This window comes from Schistocerca americana, chromosome 2 (genome assembly GCF_021461395.2).
Source record: "Schistocerca americana isolate TAMUIC-IGC-003095 chromosome 2, iqSchAmer2.1, whole genome shotgun sequence".
NCBI lineage: Eukaryota > Metazoa > Arthropoda > Insecta > Orthoptera > Acrididae > Schistocerca > Schistocerca americana.
In genome coordinates, this window is record NC_060120.1 from 576146349 (window position 1) to 576169826 (window position 23478).

General features: G+C 37.5%; 1 protein-coding gene across 4 annotated transcripts in view; it reads right to left on the reverse strand.

Moving 5' to 3' along the window:
• The window catches only part of LOC124595265 (thialysine N-epsilon-acetyltransferase-like), a 53950-nt gene that overhangs the window by 16567 nt on the left and 13905 nt on the right, over positions 1 to 23478 (reverse strand). For all 4 annotated transcript variants that reach the window (XM_047133941.1, XM_047133939.1, XM_047133940.1 and 1 more), the window contains exon 3: positions 21179 to 21230. In XM_047133941.1, the coding sequence (XP_046989897.1) occupies positions 21179 to 21230 (52 nt within the window). The remainder of the gene's footprint in view (positions 1 to 21178; positions 21231 to 23478) is intronic.

Sequence of the window (23478 nt, forward strand, 5' to 3'; positions counted from 1 at the left end):
CTGGAGAGCTGCTGTTTTATGTGCTGATGTAACAGAGTTTCATCTTAACTACAAAATAGATGTGCTTGCTTCTACTAACTTAAATGATGAAATGACAAGTGCAAATATAAATACAAATGAATGCTACACATTTAGTGCACTGCAGGCTGAAAATACTATTTTCTTCTTCACAAATACTGGTTTTTACTTTCATTTTGGTGATTTGGTTACATTCATAGCCAGACGAGGACATGTTCCACCTTCCTGCCTCAAAAGTTAACAGTTTTCTCTTAAGTTAGGAGGAATATGAGGTGGCTGATTTGAGCAGTGCTGTCCTCACTTGGATCAATGGCAGTTTAGTGCTGTGAGATTCATCTCTCATGAAAGTCATAACACTGTGGACATTATAGATTTCACACAGTCTCTCAAGTTCCTTTGCTAATGTGCAGATTTCAGAACAAGTTAATTACTACTCAGAATGTGTGCACAAATTTTTTTCATAAAAAAATATTTTGTTAGTCCTTGGATCTCATCATGACGCTCTTTATTCTCTGACCATTGAAGGCCTCTTGTAGCAAAAGTAGAGTGGCTGACAACAGAGGTTGGACACCGACTAACTGTGCAGCCACTGCACCTACCAACAGATGTTGACTGCTGCGCTGCTTTCCACAACCCTCAAAGTTTATAGAATTCATTGTTTTAATACACGGAAACATAACCACCTCTCTTTGGCTTTGTTTCATCCATTTATGCTTGGACTAAGTATTCTTTAAGAACATGCTCTTAAATAAATTGAGAGTTTAAAGCAAGCCAAGTTTTGTCACCTCACTTACACTTAAGTAAGAGAATTCTTGCTGCTGAAAAATTTAACAGAGGTCAATGTGACTGACTTGTTACATCATGTTATGTGAATGTCTCTAAATTAAAGGTAGAACACCAATAATGAATAACATTACAAATTGGGTGGAGAAACAAAACAGCTGCTAAAACAACTAACTGTAAACTTGAGGAGCTTTCCTCATTCAAAAGGAGGTGATTCCATGTCAAGCAGTATCGGGGTCTCCATTCAACCATCTCAAATTTTGTTTAAATCTTCTATGCTGGTTTGCTATGTGAGCAGCAGAGGTATCTAAATTTTTAGACCACATATTTTAAAAATTATTTATGGCAACCTTTTAAGTGAAGGGATGACAAAAATGTTGCAGTGACATTTCAAAACTTTTGGCCAAGTTTGAACTGCTCTATTTCAAAGAAAAATTGTGGCATAGCTGCAAAACTGGGGAAGACAGTTGAACATTTTGCAGTGTACACATTCTGTAAGTTTTATGCCATTTGAGCCATTATTTTTACTCCAAGCAAACTCAAAGTGATCAATAAATTTTACTTTGACAAAATTTCTCCCATGTATAAGTACCTCGTTCTCTTTATGTAAATTGTTTAGGAAGCTTTCCTTTTGTGATTTTACTAGCTTGTCAATAAAACCTGTAATTTTTATCACTAATAAATTTTATGCATCCCAAAAGGCTTTTGAGATGTTTCAATGGACAGTTCAAAAAAGTTCATGTTTGATCCCCGATCAACATATCACAAATATAAGTATGACTTGTGAAACACCACTGGTTCAGCAGTACTTTTCTCAGATGCAGTCATTATAAAAACTGATAGCTTTGGAAATATAGAAAGACCCAAACATAGCCTGGGAGTCTATGCTAAGTATCCAAAAGCCTTGGGAACTTACCGAAGAAACTTATACAAAGCTTGGCAACAGTTATTAAGGACCCATTAGGGAACTTGAAATAAATCTGTAACCCATGACTGAACTTGACTTGTTATTGGATTTAGCACCTTACAATAAGGATATCAACTTTCTTTACTAACTGGTAGTGTCAATATCCACCATGGACCTAAGCAAGATTTGAATTTCATTATGACTCATAAATACTTAAAAATTCCTATGTTTTATGATACCCCAAAATAATGATCTGCTTGAGAGAGTTACTGGATAATTGTAAGACATTTGAGCAAAAGCAAATATGGAAATTTCAAATTTTGTAGAAAGAAGAATGGTCTTTCAAATAACAATTAACACATGTATGCACCAGGCATACTTTTCACGAAACAAGATTTTAAAAGTCACTTTTTTTTCCCCTCCAGCAAATTATTGTTTGGTCAACTTCAGCCCAACAATCTCAAAACCTATAAGCCCACAATTAATACTACTTGCAGGTTTTATAACAAGCTACTAGACAACAAAGTCACAAAAGGAGAACTTCCTACTTAAACTTGGGAGAAGCTTTGTAACAACAAAATTTACTGATGTCTTTGGAGTGCCACTTGGAGCAAAAATACAGGATCAAACACTTAAAACTTACAGAATGCACACAAGGCAAACTTTCAACCATTTTACCAAGTTTTCAGCTTTAATCATAATTATCCATAGAAATAAACTACTTCAAACGTGACCAAAACTTTTCGAATATCAGAATGACATTTTATCACCCTTGACAATGTTCCTACTCACAAAATACTAGTTTTGGGGCTACATACCTCCCTTTCACTGGCTGTTTAGTAAACCTACAAACAAACTGTGAACAAAATGTATGAGTCAAGTGGAGAACATCACTAAACCTAGACTACTTGACGTGGAATGACCAGACATAGTTGCAAGCAACAAATCATCAAAACCTTATGTGTGTAGTTACTGCTGCCATGCAATAAATTATAAAGAGAAGGCATGTACTGAATTTTGTCTAGTGACAATAATCTCAATATTAACAATATAAAAATGAAATTGCTTGTTATACTATTCATGAGAGTAACACTGCTACACTTCAGAAAGTGGGTAAATTAGCAGGTAATAATTATACACTATTGGTGTAGTTAAATGAAAAAAGTGTGAAAAGAACTACTGAAAAATATGCTAGAATAAATATTAAAAGTTCCCAATTACATCTATGCCATACAAACACAACATTTACACACTGCGTCAGTCTGAAACTACAGTTCATTGAACTATTTCAAAATTCCTTTTTAATCACAAATACACAGAACACCACCAAAATAAATGCAACTGAAAAATGGTGCCAAGATGTGCTTCATAAGTTAGGTTTGGGTTCTCATTTGTCACACCCCATTAGAATCTATATCTGTTTATCATCCACTATTGGAAGTCCTCAATCTTGTTGCAATACATGATTACAATGTTTTGCCTGGGATTTTGTCATCATCTCAGCAATTATCCATTTTGGTGGACAGGTTCTCAAGTTATTTCACAGGATTCTATATTTTTTTGTAAAGTTATTCTTAGTGTCTGTTTGTTTCTGTTTTGTGCATTCTTAAATGCCACTTGTTTTAAATAAAGGTTAATGGCACTTTTCTTGGCAAAAAATAGGTGCGTAATCTATGAGTGTGACAGGCTTCAAAGAGTAACCATCTTGCACTGACCTGACTATAGGTTTGTTGTTTCTTTTGACTACACCATTTTGTTCTAGCTCACACAAAACTATTGTCTGATGATTAATCCCTTATCTATTTCGAAAATTTGACACATCTTCATTGAGATATATTTGCCAATTGTCTGTGCGCAGTAACAAATGTTCTACCTCATTTGTCTTTTAACCAAGTTTTTCAAATCTGCGATTTTCTGAGTCATCTGACTTTTACTCTGGGTAGTGTACAAAAACACTTTCCTTGAAAAATTGTCACTTAGGGCAAGGAAAGTCACTAAAGACTGCTATTTAGCTGTGGTCATACAACATACCTGCCATTTTAATTCAGTCTGGAGATCTATATATGTCCACACAGTTCTTTTTCACAGGTGGACTGTCATTATTAACCACAACTTGAGAGTTCGCCACTGGTGTAACACCATTTTCTTGACATGATAGCTATGTCCTAAATCACTTGAATCTACATATCATTATGCTGCCAGATCAAGTCTGGTGTTATCGTGTTCTACCAGGCATTTGTATGTATTACAATTATAGCATCTTGGAACTTTTATTTCATGCCATGTTGTTCTTTTGGCTCCTTTTATTGTCTGCACAGATTGTAGATGAATGACAAAGTATTTCATTCTTTACCTCCTGTAGCAGCTCCACATTTCTAGTATCAGAATGTTTGAATTTCCTAAAATCATGGTCATCCATCTGCAGTCATCTGAAAGGCCCACCAGCAGGATACAACAACCCTTCTTCTTTCCTTTTAAATTCAACTGCATTTCACTCTTGAGACATAAAGATAATTTTAGATACATAATCTTCTACGGATGAACATATTTCTAGATATGGTGTTAGGAGATTTATTATCCACCCAAAAAATAGATCAGAATCTTCAGGTACCTCTCTCAGTTTGTCTCAGGTCTAATATGCTGTGTTTGTTTCTTGTGAATGCACATAAATTGATAGCTGCACAGATAAGAGTTATTATGGACTTGGCTGTACATGCTTTCATTGCATCTGGAATTGGGACAGACACATATATACATAGCTGCTCATGTTCTAAACATATCTTGATGCCAAATAGGCAAATACAGTAATTTTTTCTGTTCATTATTGTCTCTACAGGTGGCAGAAAATTTGAATGTTGGAACGCCACTGTATCAACGCTCTGTGTTTCATGTAACTTCAAAATGTATCACTATTTCGACTTTATAACCTGTTAGCAGAGATGTTTACACACTAGGTTGGTTTTAAAACATGATTTATTAAACCTCTGAAATTTTCATATTTAATAACCTTTACACAGGACAACAAAAATGTGTCTTGTAAAATAGACAAATTTAGACAAAGCATGCTGAAAAGTGTGTGGCATCAATAGATACATTTTAACAACACCCCAAAGGTTGTTATTTGTAGGTTAGGTATGGATTCTCATTTCTTAAGAAAATTATTCTGTACACACTCCACTGCAGGGTGTAATTTCATTCTGGAAACATCCACCAGGTGGCTAAACCATGTCTCAGCAATATCCTTGCTTCCCGGAGTGCTACTCCACAAGTTTTGCAGGAGAACTTCTGTAAAGTTTGGAAGGTATAGGAGATGAAGTACTCATGGAAGTAAAGTTGTGAGGATGGGTCGTGAGTCATGCTAGGGTAGCGCATTTGGTAGAGCACTTGCCTGCAAAAGGCAAAGGTCATGAATTCGAGTCTTGGTCTGACACATAGTTTTAATCTGCCAGGAAGTTTCCTGACATACTATTGAAGGTGGTTGAAATAAACAGAATAACATCATTATGGTGGGATCAGGTCTCTTGGCAGCCCATCACCATATGTTTTAAATGGATGAAAGATGTGGAGAATTTACCATCCCTGCCATCAGACATTATCGATAGCAGTTTGGAGGTACTAAAGCTGACCACTGTCAAGCACTACTACAGGTGGGGCCAACAGCAGCTCAGTGCTGTCAGTGACCTTGGGCCGGTCTTGTTTGATTATGCTGCCTGAGCTCAGTTAAAACACATCTATCTTCTATTTGTATAGTAACCTGGTTTTGGATATTGACATTCTAGTTTACATTCTTGGTGTTTATGTAGTGTTCCACTCATGACAACCTTGGCTTTGTTCACAGATTACACATTCATGTCAGGTGCGGACACTTCAGTGGTGACAAGTACTATGCTATCGTTTCTGGCGACACGTTCACAACCAGTGCCAGCGTGATGGACCACAAGTTTAAGGAACTTTGGCAGTAACTCCATGAGCAATCATTTACAGGTCAGTCAGTGGGCAAGGCAATGCCCCCACTGCCACTCACTCCCTTAACAAGTCTCCGGAGAGCTGTAAAGTCTACCTCCGACATTTTGACTTTCATTGTCTTGTTTATAACATTTCCAGTGAGTGGCAAATCACTCTGTTTCAAGTTAACATTCTTACAAACTGGTGCGGAAATTTCAACCATTCTTGGACGCTAGTGATTTTTCTTTCAGTGATCTTTATGCTCTGTTAACCGAATACTGATCAGCAGATGGACCACATTGCAGCTAGTCTTCTGTTTAATAAGTGTCATAAACAACACGGACAGTTGTACACAGCTTGGACTGCCAACATGCAGTGTCTCACTCATAAATGCAACTTCAAATGTCAGAACTGTAAGTTTTCTACAGAGAACCGTTGATTTGAGATGTGATTGTTTGCCTTGCCCAACAGGGAGGTCACAGATAAAGCTTTGGTGAAGTCCAATCATAGTCTTGGTGATGTGTTTAAAATAGCTAAATCTTTCAAGTTAGTTTTAGCAGCTCAGTGTGCTTTTACAAAGGACATTCAGGTCTACCAAGCTTTTAATCGCTGTCACACGTAACAGTCACCTGATGATTCCAGATCATCATCCTATAAAACCACCTCTAAGTCTCACCCGAGTTCATGGGCATCCGGATTGCCAACGTCTCTACTCCCTCCAGAGTATCAGATGACCCTTCTTGTAAGGTTAATTGGGCAGATCAGAAACACCCTCCCTCCTTGACATCGAGGCATACGTCACTCACATTGAAGAAACTTCATTCCTGCCCTGACTTGGGTAGTGGGCATACCAGAAACCAATGCCTGCACTATGCAGCAAACAGCTGTGGTTGCCTGGCAATCATGTGTCAACAAGTGGTCTGCCGGTTGCATGGTCATCCATGGGATGAAAACAACACAGCAGTCCATACCATCACAGATACAAAGCAGACAGCTTTTCTACCATTACTGAGAAGCTCACACTGCTTTTGACAATGTGCGACCATCTTTTCGAATCCCAGCTGGATAATGGTGCTGCAATGTCTTTAATCAAGGAAGATACATACAGCCCGCTCTGTTCACCTATACTGCAGCAGGCCTGGCGACATGTCCTGTCTTACTGCCGCAGGGCTACTCCTTTCCTGAGAATGCGAAAACTGTCTCTAGTAACTAAGTACAAAAACACTGAACACATCCTAACCTTCTTAGTTGTATGCTCCTCTACCACAGCTAACATCTTTGGCTTACGCACCTTTACCAGTTTTGAATTCAATGTGAAGGATCAAGTTAATTTAGTGCTAGACACAGTGCTGTTTTCTTTGATCTGGACGCACTGTGCACATCCTTTAATATGACCTTCAAACCTACTCTTGGGTGTATGTGTAATTTTATGGCTCAAATTTTCCTAAGGACTTCTACAGTGTCCAAGATTTGCTGCACTCACTTGCTTCCATTTGTGGTAACTGAAGCTGTTCAGACCAAACTTGCATGGCTTCATTTCCCACCAGTCAATTGGTAATGCCAAACACATAGACACAATCATAGAGGCACTAGCCACAACTAATCCTGTTTTTCAAGGAGTTCCTTGTGGAGTGGGGGAGTGGCCATGTATGTAAAAATAATAATAATAATAATAATAAAATTTGAATGTTGTGCAGGGGCAGTTGAATTTTGTGAAACTAAACTTCTAATTGTTGCTGTTTATAGGCCCCTTAACTCTGACTTCCGAGCATTTCTGTTCAAGCTAGAAAGGGTTCTTGGTTCATTTTATAGGAAGTACCAGAAATCAGTTTCATGTGGTGACTTCAATATTAATTTTGAATACAATTGTCAAGAAAAAGGGTGTTGGTAGGTCTCCTAAACTAATAAGATCTGATGCAGACTTTGTTTTTTCAAACTAGAGTGCAGGGGAACAGTAGCACAGGCACAGACAATATCTTTATTCATTCTTCATTACCAGATGGGTATTCTGTTAGTAAAAAGGTGAATGGCCTTTCAGACTGTGATGCATAAATTTTAACACTAAATGGCTTTTGCATTGAATCAAATGTCACATATAATTACAAACAATGTAGGAAAGCTAAGCTAATCCAACAGCAATACAGAGTTTTTTAAACGTCGTTAAGGAACAAGATTGGCAGGATGTTTATAGTGCCGACAACATAGATGACAAATATACTGCTTTCCTTAACACATTTATCATGCACTTTGAGAGTTGGTTTCTATTAGAATGTTCTAAACAGGGTACTATCAGTAACAGGCAGCCTGGGTGGCTGACTAGTGGGATAAGGATATCATGTAAAACAAAATGGGAATTATATAGAAATGTTAAAAGTAGTCACAATCAAGATGCAGTAGCCCATTACAAAGAGTACTGTAAGGTGCTTAAAAATGTTTCAGGAAGGCAAAGAGTAGGTGGTACACAAACAGAATAGCTAATTCACAGGATTAAATTAAAACCATACGGTCAGTTGTGAAGGAAGTGTCTGGTCAGCAGCACAAGGTCAACAACAAAGTCAGTTTGTAGTAAAAATATTTCTGTTATTGATAAGTCAGATATATGCACAGTATTTAACAATCACTTTCTGAGCATTGCTGGTGAATTAAATAAAAACTTATTTTCTACAGGGAATCATATAACTCTCTTGCAAAATGCCTTTCTAAGACTGATGCCTAAAATACTGCTCTGTGATAATGACAAGGGGCAGACTGAGTCAATAATTAAATCACTGAAGACTAAGGACTCTCACAGATATGATGGAGTGCCTAACAGAATATTAAAGTACTGTGCTGCACTTGTTAGCCCTGTACTTAGCCATAGTTGTAATTTTTCCTGTAAGAATGATCAGTTTCCTGAACGATTAAAGTACTCGGTAGTAAAGGCGCTTTATAAAAAGGGAGAAGGGGATAATGTAGACAATTTTAGACCTATTTCTATACCATCAGTGTTTGCTAAAGTTATTGAAAAGGCTGCGTATGTAAGGTTATCATTTTATATCACATAATTTGCTATCAAATATACAGTTTGGCTTTAGAAGATGTTTAAAAACTAAAAATGTTATATTCTCTTTTCTCTGCTAGGTATTGGATGGATTAAACAAAAGGTTTCGAAAGCTAGGCATATTTTTTGATTTAACTAAGGCGTTGATCACAAAATATTGCTCCAGAAGTTGAACCATTACAGAATTCGGGGAGTAGCTCACAATTGGTTCAAATTTTACTTTAGAAACAGACAGCAAAATGTCATTATTCACAGTGTTAAGAATGGCTGTGATGTGGGGTGTGAGTGGGGTACGGTCAAATGGGGGTGCACCAGGGATCAGTGTTGGGGCCAATCCTGTTCCTTATTTATATAAATGATATGCCCTCTAGTATTATGGGTAATTCTAAAATGTTTCTGTTTGCTGATGGCACTAGCTTGGTAGTGAAGGATGTTGAGTAAAACGTTGGCTCTGTTTCAAATAGTGCAATTCATGACATAAGTTCATGGATTGTAGAAAATAAACTAATGCTAAATCATAGTAAGACTCAGTTTTTACAGTTTCTAACACACAGTTCAACAAAACCCAAAGTTTTAATTTCACAGAATGGGCATATGATTAGTGAAACTGAACAGTTCAAGTTTCTAGGTGTTCATATAGATAGCAAACTGTCATGGAAAGCCCAGTTTCAGGATCTTGTTCAGACTTAATGCTGACATTTTTACTATATTAACAGTATCTTAAGTAAGTGATCGTTCAACATGAAAACTATTCTACTTTGCTTATTTTCATTTGCTTATGTAGTATGATATTATATTTTGAGGTAACTCTTCCCATTCTAAAAGCATATTTTTGGCTCAGAAACAAGCAGTTCAGGCAATAAGTGGTGTAAGTTTGCGAACCTCTTGTCTACCCCTGTTCACTAGTATGGGTATTTTGACATTGCCCTCTCAATATATTTGTTCTTCACTGGCATTTCTTGTGAGCAATGTTAGCTTATTTCCAAGAATTAGCAACTTTCACTCAGTTTATCTTCTTCAGTAGCACTACAGCCCTCGTTGAGCCTTGGCTTCTTCAACAATCTTCCTCCATGCTCTTTTCCACCCCCAGACTCCCATACTGGTGATATCCGTTATTACCCTGTCACTCCATCTTCTTCTAAGTCTCCCTTTTCGCCTAGCTTAATGGATCACACCTTCCACTTCTTTTTTTTTTTTTTTTTTTGGAATTCTATTCTCTGCCATTCTCTCCAAGTGTCCTAGCCACCGTATTCACTATGACTTCACAAATTTTTCTATGTCCCTGCCTTGTATTAACTCCTGTAATTCGGCATTGTAGCGTATTCTCCAGCCTTATTCCTCCCTTATTGGCCCATAGATTTTACATAGTATTATCCACTCAATGATTCTTAGTGCATTTTTATTGTGTTCTGTTCCATACCTCTGACCAGTATGTGATAACTGGGTGGACTAGGGAATTATATATTAGCAGCTTTGTTTTTCTTGTAACAAGGCTATTTTTGAAAAGTTGCATACTTGCAAAGTAAGCTCGGTTTCCTGCTCGTATTCTTTCCATTATAGCCTTTCCAATACTGTTATCATTTGTTATTAGGGCTCCCCAAGTAGTTAAAAGAGGACACTCCTTTGAAGCATTTCCCACTGATGTTTAGGTTTTTAGGGGTTCTTCTGGCCTCAGATTGTGACATTACCATATATTTTGTTTTCTTTTCATTTACTATGATGCCAATTTTTAAGGCTTCTGTTTCCATTGCCCGGTATGTTTCTAAGAGTGTATTGGTATTTCTTCCTACTATAGCAATGTCGTCAGTGTATGCACATATCTGGCTAGTTTTCATAAATATGGTGCCTCTTTTGTTGATTTTATTTACTACACTATGCAGGGCTATATTGAATAGGACAGTGGAGAGACTATCACCTTGCTTCATACCTTTATTAAAGTCAAAGCTTTCACTTGTTCTGCTAAGGACCTTTACTTTTGCTCGTCTCTGTCATTGCCATTCTGATTAGTCTTATTAGTTTAGCACATATACCAACTTATTTCAGTACTCTGTATAGTTCTTGCCGATTTATGCTGTCAAAGGCTTGTTTGAAGTCAATGAATAGGAAATGCAGATCTATATCATATTCATAGAACTTTTCCAACATTTGTCTTAACACAAATATTTGATCAGTTGTTCCTCTGTCTGGTCGAAAGCCACACTGATATTCCCCTAGTATGCCTTCTGCACACTTCTGTATCCTTTCGTTTAATATACTTGTGAAAATCTTATAAGTTGTGCTCAGGAGTTCTGTCCCCTTTCTTATAAATGGGGATTATTATTCCAATTTTCCAATTATCTGGCATAGTTTCTATTTCCCATATATATGATATTAATGTGTGCAGTTCCTTTATTACAGCCTCACCACCAGTTTTTATTAATTCAGCAATTATGCTGTCTTCCCCAGGGGCTCGATTGTTTTTGACTTGTGCACAGCTTGGGAGACCTCTTGTAGTGTTGGCTTTCTTGCCTCATTGATTTCATTGTCTACTTCCAGCTCCACTCTTTCCTCCTGTGCGGCTGTCTCTTCATCTTCTAGGACTCAGTTAATATTCAGCAGAAATCCAATCTGCATTTGAATAGAAGTTTCTTAACTCTTGTAAGAAAGGTGTGCAGTATACTGCTGCATCCATTTTCAATAAGCTACCATAAGAATTCGAAAATCTTAATGATAATCCACGTGCTTTCAAATCAAAACTGAAGAGTTTCCTCATGGGTCACTCCTAGTCTGTTGAGGAGTTCCTTGAAAAATTAAGCTGATTCTTATGTTGTACTGTTGAGTGCCTTTACTTAAACTTATGGCTTGACTTTTTTGGGTTCAAAAACATTTTGTTTTATCTGTTATTACTTTTATGATGTAATTTCACATAATGACACATTCCATTACCTTGGAGATTAGCTCCTCAATTTGGTTGTACAGAACTTGATGTGTAAATAAATAGATAAATAAATAAATAAAACTAAGGAAAGTGGTGGTTAGTGTTTAACGTCCCGTCGACAACGAGGTCATTAGAGACGGAGTGCAAGCTCGGGTTAGGGAAGGAGTGGGAAGGAAATCGGCCGTGCCCTTTCAAAGGAACCATCCCGGCATTTGCCTGAAACGATTTAGGGAAATCACGGAAAACCTAAATCAGGATGGCCGGAGACGGGATTGAACCGTCGTCCTCCCGAATGCGAGTCTAGTGTGCTAACCACAAAACTAAGGAAAGTCGGGCAGTACAGGCAACATGAGTTCTTACATTATCTTGTTGAAAGGTAATGTCACAGAAAACCTCAAAGCCAGGGCACAGTTATTGGTCTTAACACACCAGAAATGGAAGAGCTGCTGTCCAAATTACTAGCTGTATGAATCAGAGGCAATCACTGTGTAGCAAATTGTACTCAACACTATCACGCTAAGTGCTGCACTCATGTGATGATGACAAAAGAAATCTGGCAATATTAATTCTCCTCAGAGCCTCCACACACAGATGATGATGTACGCTGCTCAGGGGTGCTTAGATACTGCATGACCCTCATGAACCTATGGATTCCATATTTGCATCACATTTTGGGATTTTGATCAACAAGAGCACCAATAATGAGAGAAGAGAAACCACAGCTTTGGTAGGCCATGATCTGGTCACTGATGAATTCTGACATGTTTGTACACATTTCTCCTTTTCACACAAGGCATAATATCACAAACAAACACTCATTTCTGAATGACAAACCCACTGCACAATTTTTCCCCATATATACACTCCTGGAAATGGAAAAAAGAACACATTGACACCGGTGTGTCAGACCCACCATACTTGCTCCGGACACTGCGAGAGGGCTGTACAAGCAATGATCACACGCACGGCACAGCGGACACACCAGGAACCGCGGTGTTGGCCGTCGAATGGCGCTAGCTGCGCAGCATTTGTGCACCGCCGCCGTCAGTGTCAGCCAGTTTGCCGTGGCATACGGAGCTCCATCGCAGTCTTTAACACTGGTAGCATGCCGCGACAGCGTGGACGTGAACCGTATGTGCAGTTGACGGACTTTGAGCGAGGGCGTATAGTGGGCATGCGGGAGGCCGGGTGGACGTACCGCCGAATTGCTCAACACGTGGGGCGTGAGGTCTGCACAGTACATCGATGTTGTCGCCAGTGGTTGGCGGAAGGTGCACGTGCCCGTCGACCTGGGACCGGACCTCAGCGACGCACGGATGCACACCAAGACCGTAGGATCCTTCGCAGTGCCGTAGGGGACCGCACCGCCACTTCCCAGCAAATTAGGGACACTGTTGCTCCTGGGGTATCGGCGAGGACCATTCGCAACCGTCTCCATGAAGCTGGGCTACGGTCCCGCACACCGTTAGGCCGTCTTCTGCTCACGCCCCAACATCGTGCAGCCCGCCTCCAGTGGTGTCGCGACAGACGTGAATGGAGGGACGAATGGAGACGTGTCATCTTCAGCGATGACAGTCGCTTCTGCCTTGGTGCCAATGATGGTCGTATGCATGTTTGGCGCCGTGCAGGTGAGCGCCACAATCAGGACTGGATACGACCGAGGCACACAGGGCCAACACCCGGCATCATGGTATGGGGAGCGACCTCCTACACTGGCCGTACACCACTGGTGATCGTCGAGGGGACACTGAATAGTGCACGGTACATCCAAACCGTCATCGAACCCATCGTTCTACCATTCCTAGACCGGCAAGGGAACTTGCTGTTCCAACAGGACAATGCACGTCCGCATGTATCCCGTGCCACCCAACGTGCTCTAGAAGGTGTAAGTCAACTTCCCTGCCAGCAAGATCTCCGGATCTGTCCCCCATTGAGCATGTTTGGGACTGGATGAAGCGTCGTCTCACGCGGTCTGCACGTCCAGCACGAACGCTGGTCCAACTGAGGCGCCAGGTGGAAATGGCATGGCAAGCCGTTCCACAGGACTACATCCAGCATCTCTACGATCGTCTCCATGGGAGAATAGCAGCCTGCATTGCTGCGAAAGGTGGATATACACTGTACTAGTGCCGACATTGTGCATGCTCTGTTGCCTGTGTCTATGTGCCTGTGGTTCTGTCAGTGTGATCATGTGATGTATCTGACCCCAGGAATGTGTCAATAAAGTTTCCCTTTCCTGGGACAATGAATTCACGGTGTTCTTATTTCAATTTCCAGGAGTGTAGAATGTAGATAGAGTTACTTCTACTTTGTGCAGCTATTGCTGAAATACTGATCATTTGCACATCCAAGTACATAGCACACTACATGTCATTCACCATTCTATACACGCAGTCTTTACAGTGTTGCAATTTTAATGACCAGAAGTATACAAAGAGACATAATGGCTGGCTAGACATCTTCAAGAGCAGAAATTCCAGTACTGCGAATTCAGACATATATAGTAAAAATCTACTCCTACTTTTGTACCAACTAGTTTATTTCTTCAGGCTTTGAAGAGGGGCGGGGGGGGTGGGGGGGGAAGCTAGGTTGGGAAGGTTAAAAAGGAGGGTCAACTCACTCAGTAACACTAGTGGACACACAGTGAAGAGGGAGACCGGCCATAGTTTTTCACTTTTACGTGTGTATCAGCACCAGTGGAATTTTGCCTCCTGACCAGTCATTATGACTCATAATTTTATAATTTTGTCAACTAAATTTTCTTTTTGATAAATTACTTCAATACATGTTTGTTAAACATACACCATATTCCATGTCCATTACTTTAAGTAACATGTATGCTGATTGAAATAACTTTCCTTCAAGTTCTATACGCTCCAGTTTGAATACAACTATTACATTTCAAATGGGGACTCGCTTGATAAATCAATCTTCTATACATTGATGAATGAAAAGATATTTCAGCTTCAACTAAAATGTTTTATTTTATTGATAACTAATTTTATGATCCATGACCATTGTTTCAGGTGACTTTTCTAAGCACAGCCTATCAAATTTTGATCTGTTTACATTCAGTAAAAAGAGTTACTGCCAATCTATAGAGAACATGTCTTAAATGCAAGTAAATTAGCCCATCAAAGTACTGCAAATTCGAATAAAAGTGCTTTTCTGGATGTTTATGGAAATTTATTATTCACATTGATACCAAGGAACCAAGTTATAGCAACCACTGTTTAAAGTGAAAAGAGAATTCTCATAAACTAGCAAGCACAGTATTTGCTTGGGCAATATTCTTACATTTATCCAGAAAAGACCAAGTTACAACAGAGTCAAGAGTTTCTTGACCTTATGGAGAAGAATAAACTGAAAAGTGGGAAATACATAAAGAGCATGGTAAAAGTTTTTAATTTGGTTCGGAATGGACAGTAGTATCAATAAATTTTACATGTCACAAAATCATGTTTTACACAAGTCACTCTGGTAAAGATTGCAAACTTCAATGTGCATGATTTCTACAAAGTATAGATGAGGGAAAAAAAGGCATGGACATTAGGATGTAGAGCTTGCTGTAGCTCTTTCGTCTCACAGACAAAAACAAAATGTTTTGATTTCACATTCTCTTGCACTTCCAAACTGTGTGTGTAGACTAAAGAAACACAATTAATGTAGCACATGAGATGTATGTCCTCAATTATATGAGACAAGAAGAGTTAATGATTCAGAAACCTGTTTCAATATAAGTGGCATCACACAAGGATGGCTGAATGTTACAAACTAATTTGTCTAAAGCTCCACTTCTATTGGGAGTTTCATAATTAAAATCAGAGGTTTTAAGGCTTTTTATCATAGGAATTCTTCCAATCCACTGTGGCATGAGTCAACAAACCAGTGTTTAGTAGTATTAGTTCAAAAACAGTCTTGGTTGCAGTATTAGCTTTTTTATATATCAGATACACGTTTCACCTTATTTAGGCATCTTCAGGCTGATCTTAATTTGGTATTTCTTAGGATGATCCTTTAGACAGTGTAGCTAAAGGGCATCGTCATGTACATCAGACCAACATCGCCTTCGTTAACCTCAGTAAATACTTTCTAGATGGACGTGAGTGACTCCAATACCCGTGTAACGCGTACATGTTCACAGAAGCAAAGTATAGATATTCTATAATTGGCTCTTATGAGCGTGTACGCATTATGCAGGTCTTGGAGTCACTCGCGTCCATCTAGAAAATATTTAAGGAGGTTAACGAAGGTGATGTTGGCCTGATGTTCTTATTTCAAGGGTCCTTGTCTTTTACACAGAAATTCCCATGAAACTATTTTGCAGCCCATATTTAAGGGTAACCTCACCTATTCTAGCAAACAAAATCCTCCTTAGATTTACAACTCTTCCACATATCAGTAAGAAACACAAACTGAGGTGACAATGTTTGGCAGAGGATTCTACAAATTTCTGAGTATTACTTCGTCAAAACAAGCCTGCCTTTAACGTCATTCTCTACTTTTCAATATGATAAAAAGGCAGTAATAAAATTAATTAATTTGTTAACATTTGGGGCAGAAATAGGGTATAAAATCACAAATTTTTTTCTGTAATAGTATATGTAGCAGCATTCCATTAGAGACAGGTTTAGCTTCCCTGTGTATCTCTCCTTGCAGCTGACACTTACATAACATGATAAAATAAATAAAACATGAAAATCAACAAATATTTTATTACATCTGCCTTTCATAAGTAAATTGGCAGTGTTATGTGTCAAACTGCAGCTATTCCATTTTGATGGAGAAATCAAATTTGTCTGAATTGTGCATACAACATAAATAATGAACAAACATAAATAATCAACAGTACACAGACTCTACTTCGTGTTGTTGTACAAAGTACTAAAGAATCCTAAATTCACATTGCACAGTGAAAAGCAAAAGCAGTTTCATACACACATCAAAATTTAAAATGATCAATAGCAATATTTTACATATTTGGCTTCCAAAATCCTGAAACAGAATGTTTCAGAATAAAAAATCTTCACAATGTTAATTACAGACTATATGAAAACAATCTGTCATTATCACAATGCAATTCATGCATGTAAGATGACAGCTCAAAATTGACTAGTAAATTAATTATACTGCTGGTTCATGCCCAAAGAAAATCCAAAATGGTTTGGACAGAATTTTCACTTGGTGTAATGAATGGCAGCTTTCTCAAAATTTTGACAAACAGAAGATAATGGCTACAAAAAAGATGAAGAAAAAAGTAACTGCCAATTACACAGATGTAAACTTCTGAAATGTGTCACAATTTTTAAATATTTATGGTTAATACTACAGATCAGTACAAGATAGGACAGATGTGTAAAATCCATAGTAGGAAAGATGAATGGAAGACTTAGATTTATTGAAAGAGTTCTGGGGTAGTGTACTGCATATACAAAGAAAACCACCTACAGGACAAAAATAGGATCCATTCTAGAGTACTGCTTCAGCATTTGAAGTCCTTATCAATTAGACATCAAACAAGTTCAAAAATGGGATGCTAAGATCATGGTGGATCAGACAGCTCATATACAACTATAACATTTTGAATTTAAATGTAAATGTCTGGAAAAAAGGCAATGTTGTTCCACAAAAGACTGATGGTTAAATTTAGAGGACCGGCATTTGAGAAGACTGACAGCTCTGCAGCCTTCATCAGATACCTTGCATAGGGATCTTGAAAGTAAGATGAGAGAGATTATGGTGCAGAAAGTAAGATAAAAGAGATTATGGTGCACTGCTGTGGATTGCAGTCAGTAACTTTTTCTTCATTCAATATGTAAATGGAATACGAAAGAAAATGGTAATATTAGTATGAAATACTCTCTGCCACACATTGTACCGTGGTTTGTAGAGTAGAAAAAGGAATTCTGCTATTTTGCTTTGAAGTCTCTCAGTTGAGAGACTGTTAATGAAATTAAGACGTAGTTCAAGAGCAGAATTTGAAATACTCTCTGCCACACATTGTACCGTGGTTTGTAGAGTAGAAAAAGGAATTCTGCTATTTTGCTTTGAAGTCTCTCAGTTGAGAGACTGTTAATGAAATTAAGACGTAATTCAAGAGCAGAATTGACGGTCATTAACTGCCAGTAACTCTTCTTACCCAGAAAAGTAGGTAATTTCCATTATTGATTAATCTACAAATCATCTATTTTCTCTGTTTTTTATCATTTCTAAATATTTCAAATTACAGCAATAAAATACAACCCAAATACATTTTTCAACAAATTTGCACCATGTATAAGTTAGTCTACAGACTGCTTCTATACCTGTATTTTGTTTTATCAGCAACGGTACCTGATGGTTACTGTCAAGTGCAGTTGCTCTTAAAAATAGCAGTCCATACGAGAAAATCAGTCATATCTTTACCTGTGGTTTTTTGTACTTTAGGTACTGGGGCTATGCACCACTCTGTTTAAAAAAGAATAGCTTGTGTAGTCACAGAATCAAGCAGCATGTCTGTTTTTATGCTATGCAGCTAATTTGCTGCAAATAATAAACAGTAGCTGTGATCCTGCAGTCAAATAGTCTATGCACTGGCTAGAATTTTGAATTAATAAAATATACACAAATACAAAATAATTTTCAAATGAATAATTCAATAACAAAGGTTCTATTCCAATATCTGTAATTGATGTAGGTGACAAAGAATTAAGTTGAATAATATTTATTCAAGAAACGACATCTTAAATAAATGGGAAGGGGTCCTACGATAATCAGTTAAAATACAGACTGAAAATACCCTTATCAAATGCAGTAAAGTTACTTTGTGAGCATTAAGAACGGTAGCGAAATACCCAAATTAAATAGTAATCAAACACCCATGAAAACTAATGTCATATCATGATCACAATACATTAAACATTCACCAGCTCAAAACAGTTCAAAGTTCAACTTGAAGATTCACAGATTAGCACACACAATACGAAGAGTTACTTATACTCTATTATCAGTTCCGTAAACCAAGTGGCAAAAATTAGTCTACTCTGGAGCACATTCTGATCCCTTGAAATATAAAGTCCTTTCAAAACTTAGAGTATTGTAGTGGCTCTCACCACCCAGAAACAATCACCTATACGACTCAACCGTGCACGTTAGTCTGTTTGGGTCTGCCTTCTTTCAGCACTTGACACAAATTGTCTAGAACCTCTCCCTTGAGCTCTTCACTCATGAAGTCCCAGTCTGCACTTGACTCCCATAGTGTTCCACCACTGTCCAATTCCCATTGGCTGAAGGCCATCCCCACCACAATATATCATTCTTACACACTACAAACATGATCTGACTTATTTTGACCACTTTCTCACACTAAAATAATATATCATAACAACATTTAAACAAAAGAAATATTATAAACATTTGATTATATTCAGATCATGTGCAATAAGTATAAGTAACAGTTGGTTCATAAATAAATAAACCAGCATTCTTGCACAAGTGCTCTTACATTAAATAATGACAGATTGTCGCTAAAAATTGCTTAAACAATTATTTATGCTTGCTTGACAGAATCGTCTTCTGGCACAGTTTTCAACTGTGGTGACCATTAACACATGCAACCAACCACTTTTAAATTAGCATGCTTGACCACTTTTAAATTAGCACGCTTTCTTAAATATCATTTGCAATCAACATTTAAATAAAGTTACTGGCAAAATAGTAACCTGTTCACTAAATAAAAACCCAAGTGTAATAATATTTGAGGTACTGATGCGGTGTTCATTTGTTGTGTAAAGGTGGAGAATATGGTGTTCCGATAAACATTTGCATAATGAAAGAGATATAAAAGACATTGTAAATCAATAAATAAAACAGATACAAATATACAGAATTTAGGAACGATAGCTACAGTGCAATCCTATCATCTGAGATAACGTTTCTTGAAATCGCATGAAGTGATTAAAAGTTGTTAAGTCAGAGGGTCATTGTGAAAATGCGTATTCACTGTGAGATATTAACTTCTGTCATTTTCAAGATACTGAGACATTATTGTGTCACTGGATGCGCCTCTTTTTTTTTTCTGAGATCGCAAATGTACTCAAATTTGCATTAATATTTCATATTGAATTTCAAAGAGTTGTAACTTGGTCATCTTTCAAATTGTCTTACACACCACCATTTCCAAGAGCACATTCTGCACAAAGGCAATGCGAGCATCATCTGTCCAAATTCCTATCTCTGGGATTTACCCGTTTCCGGCAACACACTCACTGTCTCTGCACCTGAGCCCGCCCGGGGCGGTCACCTAACTGGAAGTTGGAACTGCCGCAGCACACTCTGAGCCCAAGAGCCTGCTAGTGTTCAGCCAAACAACAAATTCATCTTACCTTGTACCAATTCTAGGTGGCTGATTAGCTCACATAAATATGCATAACATTATGTTACATATCCAATGAGCTCTTTCTTTTTTAATCATTATTATGTCTGTCAGGGTAGTAGGAAGAAGCTTTAGAATTTTATGTACCATCAACAAGGTTATGATAGATGAAACAAAAGCCCAGAGTGAACAGCAGGGGTGGAGAAGGATATCAGCAGCGTTCTTTTCAAAGGAACTACTTTAGCATTCACCCTTACTAACTTCGAAAACCACCAAAAACTTAAACCTGGATTGCCAAATGGTTGTTTGACCCACACTTGCCCCAAATGCAAATCTAGTGTGCTAACCATTGTGCCACTTTATTCGATCATATTTCTATAAACGGACATACGACGCTCATACTGGTGATAAAACTACAGGTCAAAAATAAGTTCCAAAACCGGTCAATATTCAAAGCAACAAACTTTTCACCAAAACAGTTCTAACTATGAAACTTTCTTACAGATTAAAACTGTGTTTGGACCGAGACTTGAACTCAGGACCTTTGCCTTCTGCGGGCATGTGCTCTACTGAGAGAGCTACCCAAACATGACTCACGACCTGTCCTTACAGCTTACTTCTGCCAGTACCTCATCTCTTAACTTCCACGCGGAACACAGTATTAATCTGCCAGGAAGTTTTATACCGGTGCACACTCTGCTGCAGAGTGAAAAATCATTCTGGAGTTATAACTGTAATTAATTTGCACACACTTACTATCTCAGCCAGCACAAACATTCTTTCATTGTAATACACCACCAAATTGGAGACCAACAATAAAGATACAGAAACACCGACTGTATTACAAGTCAGTTACCACTGATGGTAACTGCATGTTCAGATACAACCACACACTTTTACCCTGAGAAATGGATTTCCTGCAAAACATCAGCAGACGCTCTCAAATGCTGAAATTGTTCTTAAGCTGTTTGCTTAACTGGAGCATGTTCAAAAATCTATGCAAGGATGACGACAACAACAATAATAATAATAATAATAATAATAATAATAATAATAATAACAGTATAGGTTTCTGCTGTCTCATCTCAAATATTCTGTTTCACTTACTTTGTAAACGTACATGTACTGACATAACTCCCTAAAAATGCAAATGTAAATAAAAACAGTTTTGGTATAAAAAGATTATCTTCTGTGCTTTATTGCCAGTATACTAACCATCAACAGTTATGTGTACATTGTCCGGCATCTTTTCAAAATCTGCAAGTTCCTGAAAAAAGAATTGCAACTACTTTATACACAATCTTGACAGACATAACTTTTACCTCATTATGAATACACATGTACATCCAGAATTAAGGAAAATAATACATTTAGTAACACTAAATGAACATCCAGGAGTTACACAGAAACTAAATAAAAGAAAATAAGTCTACTTTACATCTGAATGTAAGTTAGCAGTTTGAAAATTAGCACTGTCATTTTCAATGACTGGGAGTCACTACTTTTTATGGCAATAAATTCTGCTTAGAAGAAAGTGTATTCCCACCAGGGAGTTAAAAAATTTGTTTAGTTTTCCTGTGTATAGCAGTTTGGTAAAGGAACTATTGCCAGCAATGTTAATTTGAGCCTCGGAAATAATACCTTCTGAACATTTGCAAAAATCACAATAACAGCAGAAGAATTTGAAAAATACCGATAAGTCACTACGGTAAAACAGAGGACACTGTGAAAAGTGAATGACCACAGAGTGGATGTAAGTTACGTCTCAAAAAGCTAACTAACTGCTGTGTGCCACATGTCAGTAAACTCAGCACAAAGAGGAGTGTGATCAGTTGATTGAAAAATTTTAGAGAACTCATCGCTATTGAAATGATGAATTTTCATTAAAGCAGCAACCAGCAAGTAATGAGTTTATTCCATTTGAACATGAACATTTACATGAATGAGCAGACTCAGTTCACCTCTTTTGGACAATGTCACAACCTCTACATAGAAGAACTGCCTTGGTGCCTCCATTCATAAATGGATAATAACACAAATTCCCATTCCTGTGCACACAGCTCTACTCCAGTGTATGTTTGTCCTAATCAATGCTGTAGAATACAAATGTAAATGTGTCAAAATTGTCAACTGAGATGCATTGATAGTTTACATCAAGAATTGATAGAATATGAAGTTGTTGTCCTTATCTTTGCTTGGTTGTCATCTTTGGGACCAATTGTGTACTAGAAAATGGGCTCCTAACCCAAAATCTAGGTCGTACAATAATAATAATGTTTGTGAAACAAGGCAGAAAAGTGTTTCACTTACTCAGTACAGTAATTTTTTGTACTAATTTTAAAAATTTTATAGGCATGCTGCTGCCTTGGGAGAGTACAATGGAAATTATTTATTTGCAAATAAGCTAATTTACTTAAAATTACTTCATGATACTAATAGCATTACCTCAGTTAATGCGGCCCACTCACAAACAATTTCTACTTCAACTAAGAAGTATTACTAATACATCAAATGAACTACAATGTATTATGATTGTTATAACTAACAACTGCTCATGTTAGTACTTCTGTCTTTTACAGATAAACAAATGGACAAAGAAATATGTAATAACTTAAGCAATAAGAATTATCATGGTAATAAACATCCAATAAAAGCCCAAGAGTTGTTCAGATTAACAGGTGGTGAAGCTCTGTGTGCCACATTTTTCACATAGCTCATTCAGTTTCCACTTATCTTCTGCTAATGACTATATCAAATTTTATTATTCAAATGAGTTCATCTCCTGATTTGTCTGCTACAATCAACTTTTTTTCAAGTGCTTAGTCATTTCCCCATGATGAATTAAAGGGCACAGTACCAATCTTATTTTAAAGTTACATATATTACAAATATAACAATTCTGGTTTTTATCATAAATGGCATGGTATGATGCTGAACTGTATAGAACATTAAGTTGTAAAATTATTCTATGCTGTATAATAAGATAATATCCAAACAATGGAGCATACTGTATCACTATTGTATGTAAATTATGTATTGATTTTTGTTTAGACATTGCATACTGGGCCTACTGATAACCTTGTTGTTGCAAAGCATTTTAATAATCTGGTAATCCATGTAAATATTGCATTTCAGTTACAATATTCCTTAGGTAAGGTGTCTCTGAATATCCTGTAGTTATATAAGCCCAAAATGCATATTAATAATCTAACAATGTAAATTATTTTTAATGTTCAGAAGTAAATGAACTCTAGTCTGCTCAGCAGAAAGGGAAACACCAGGTGCCTCTACCATCACTACCAACACCAACTACATCTGTACATCAGTATTACTGAATTGTCCCTGTATGCTTGTGACACTGACTTCTTGCTCTACTGGCCATTCATTCCATGTATCTCCACTTGTTCTGGCCACACTTTTATCATCGATATATTGGCTAGCCATTGTTGCTGGCCTATTTTGTGATTCAGATGTGCTTGTGTTACTATGATGGGTACACTGCAATATACACTACT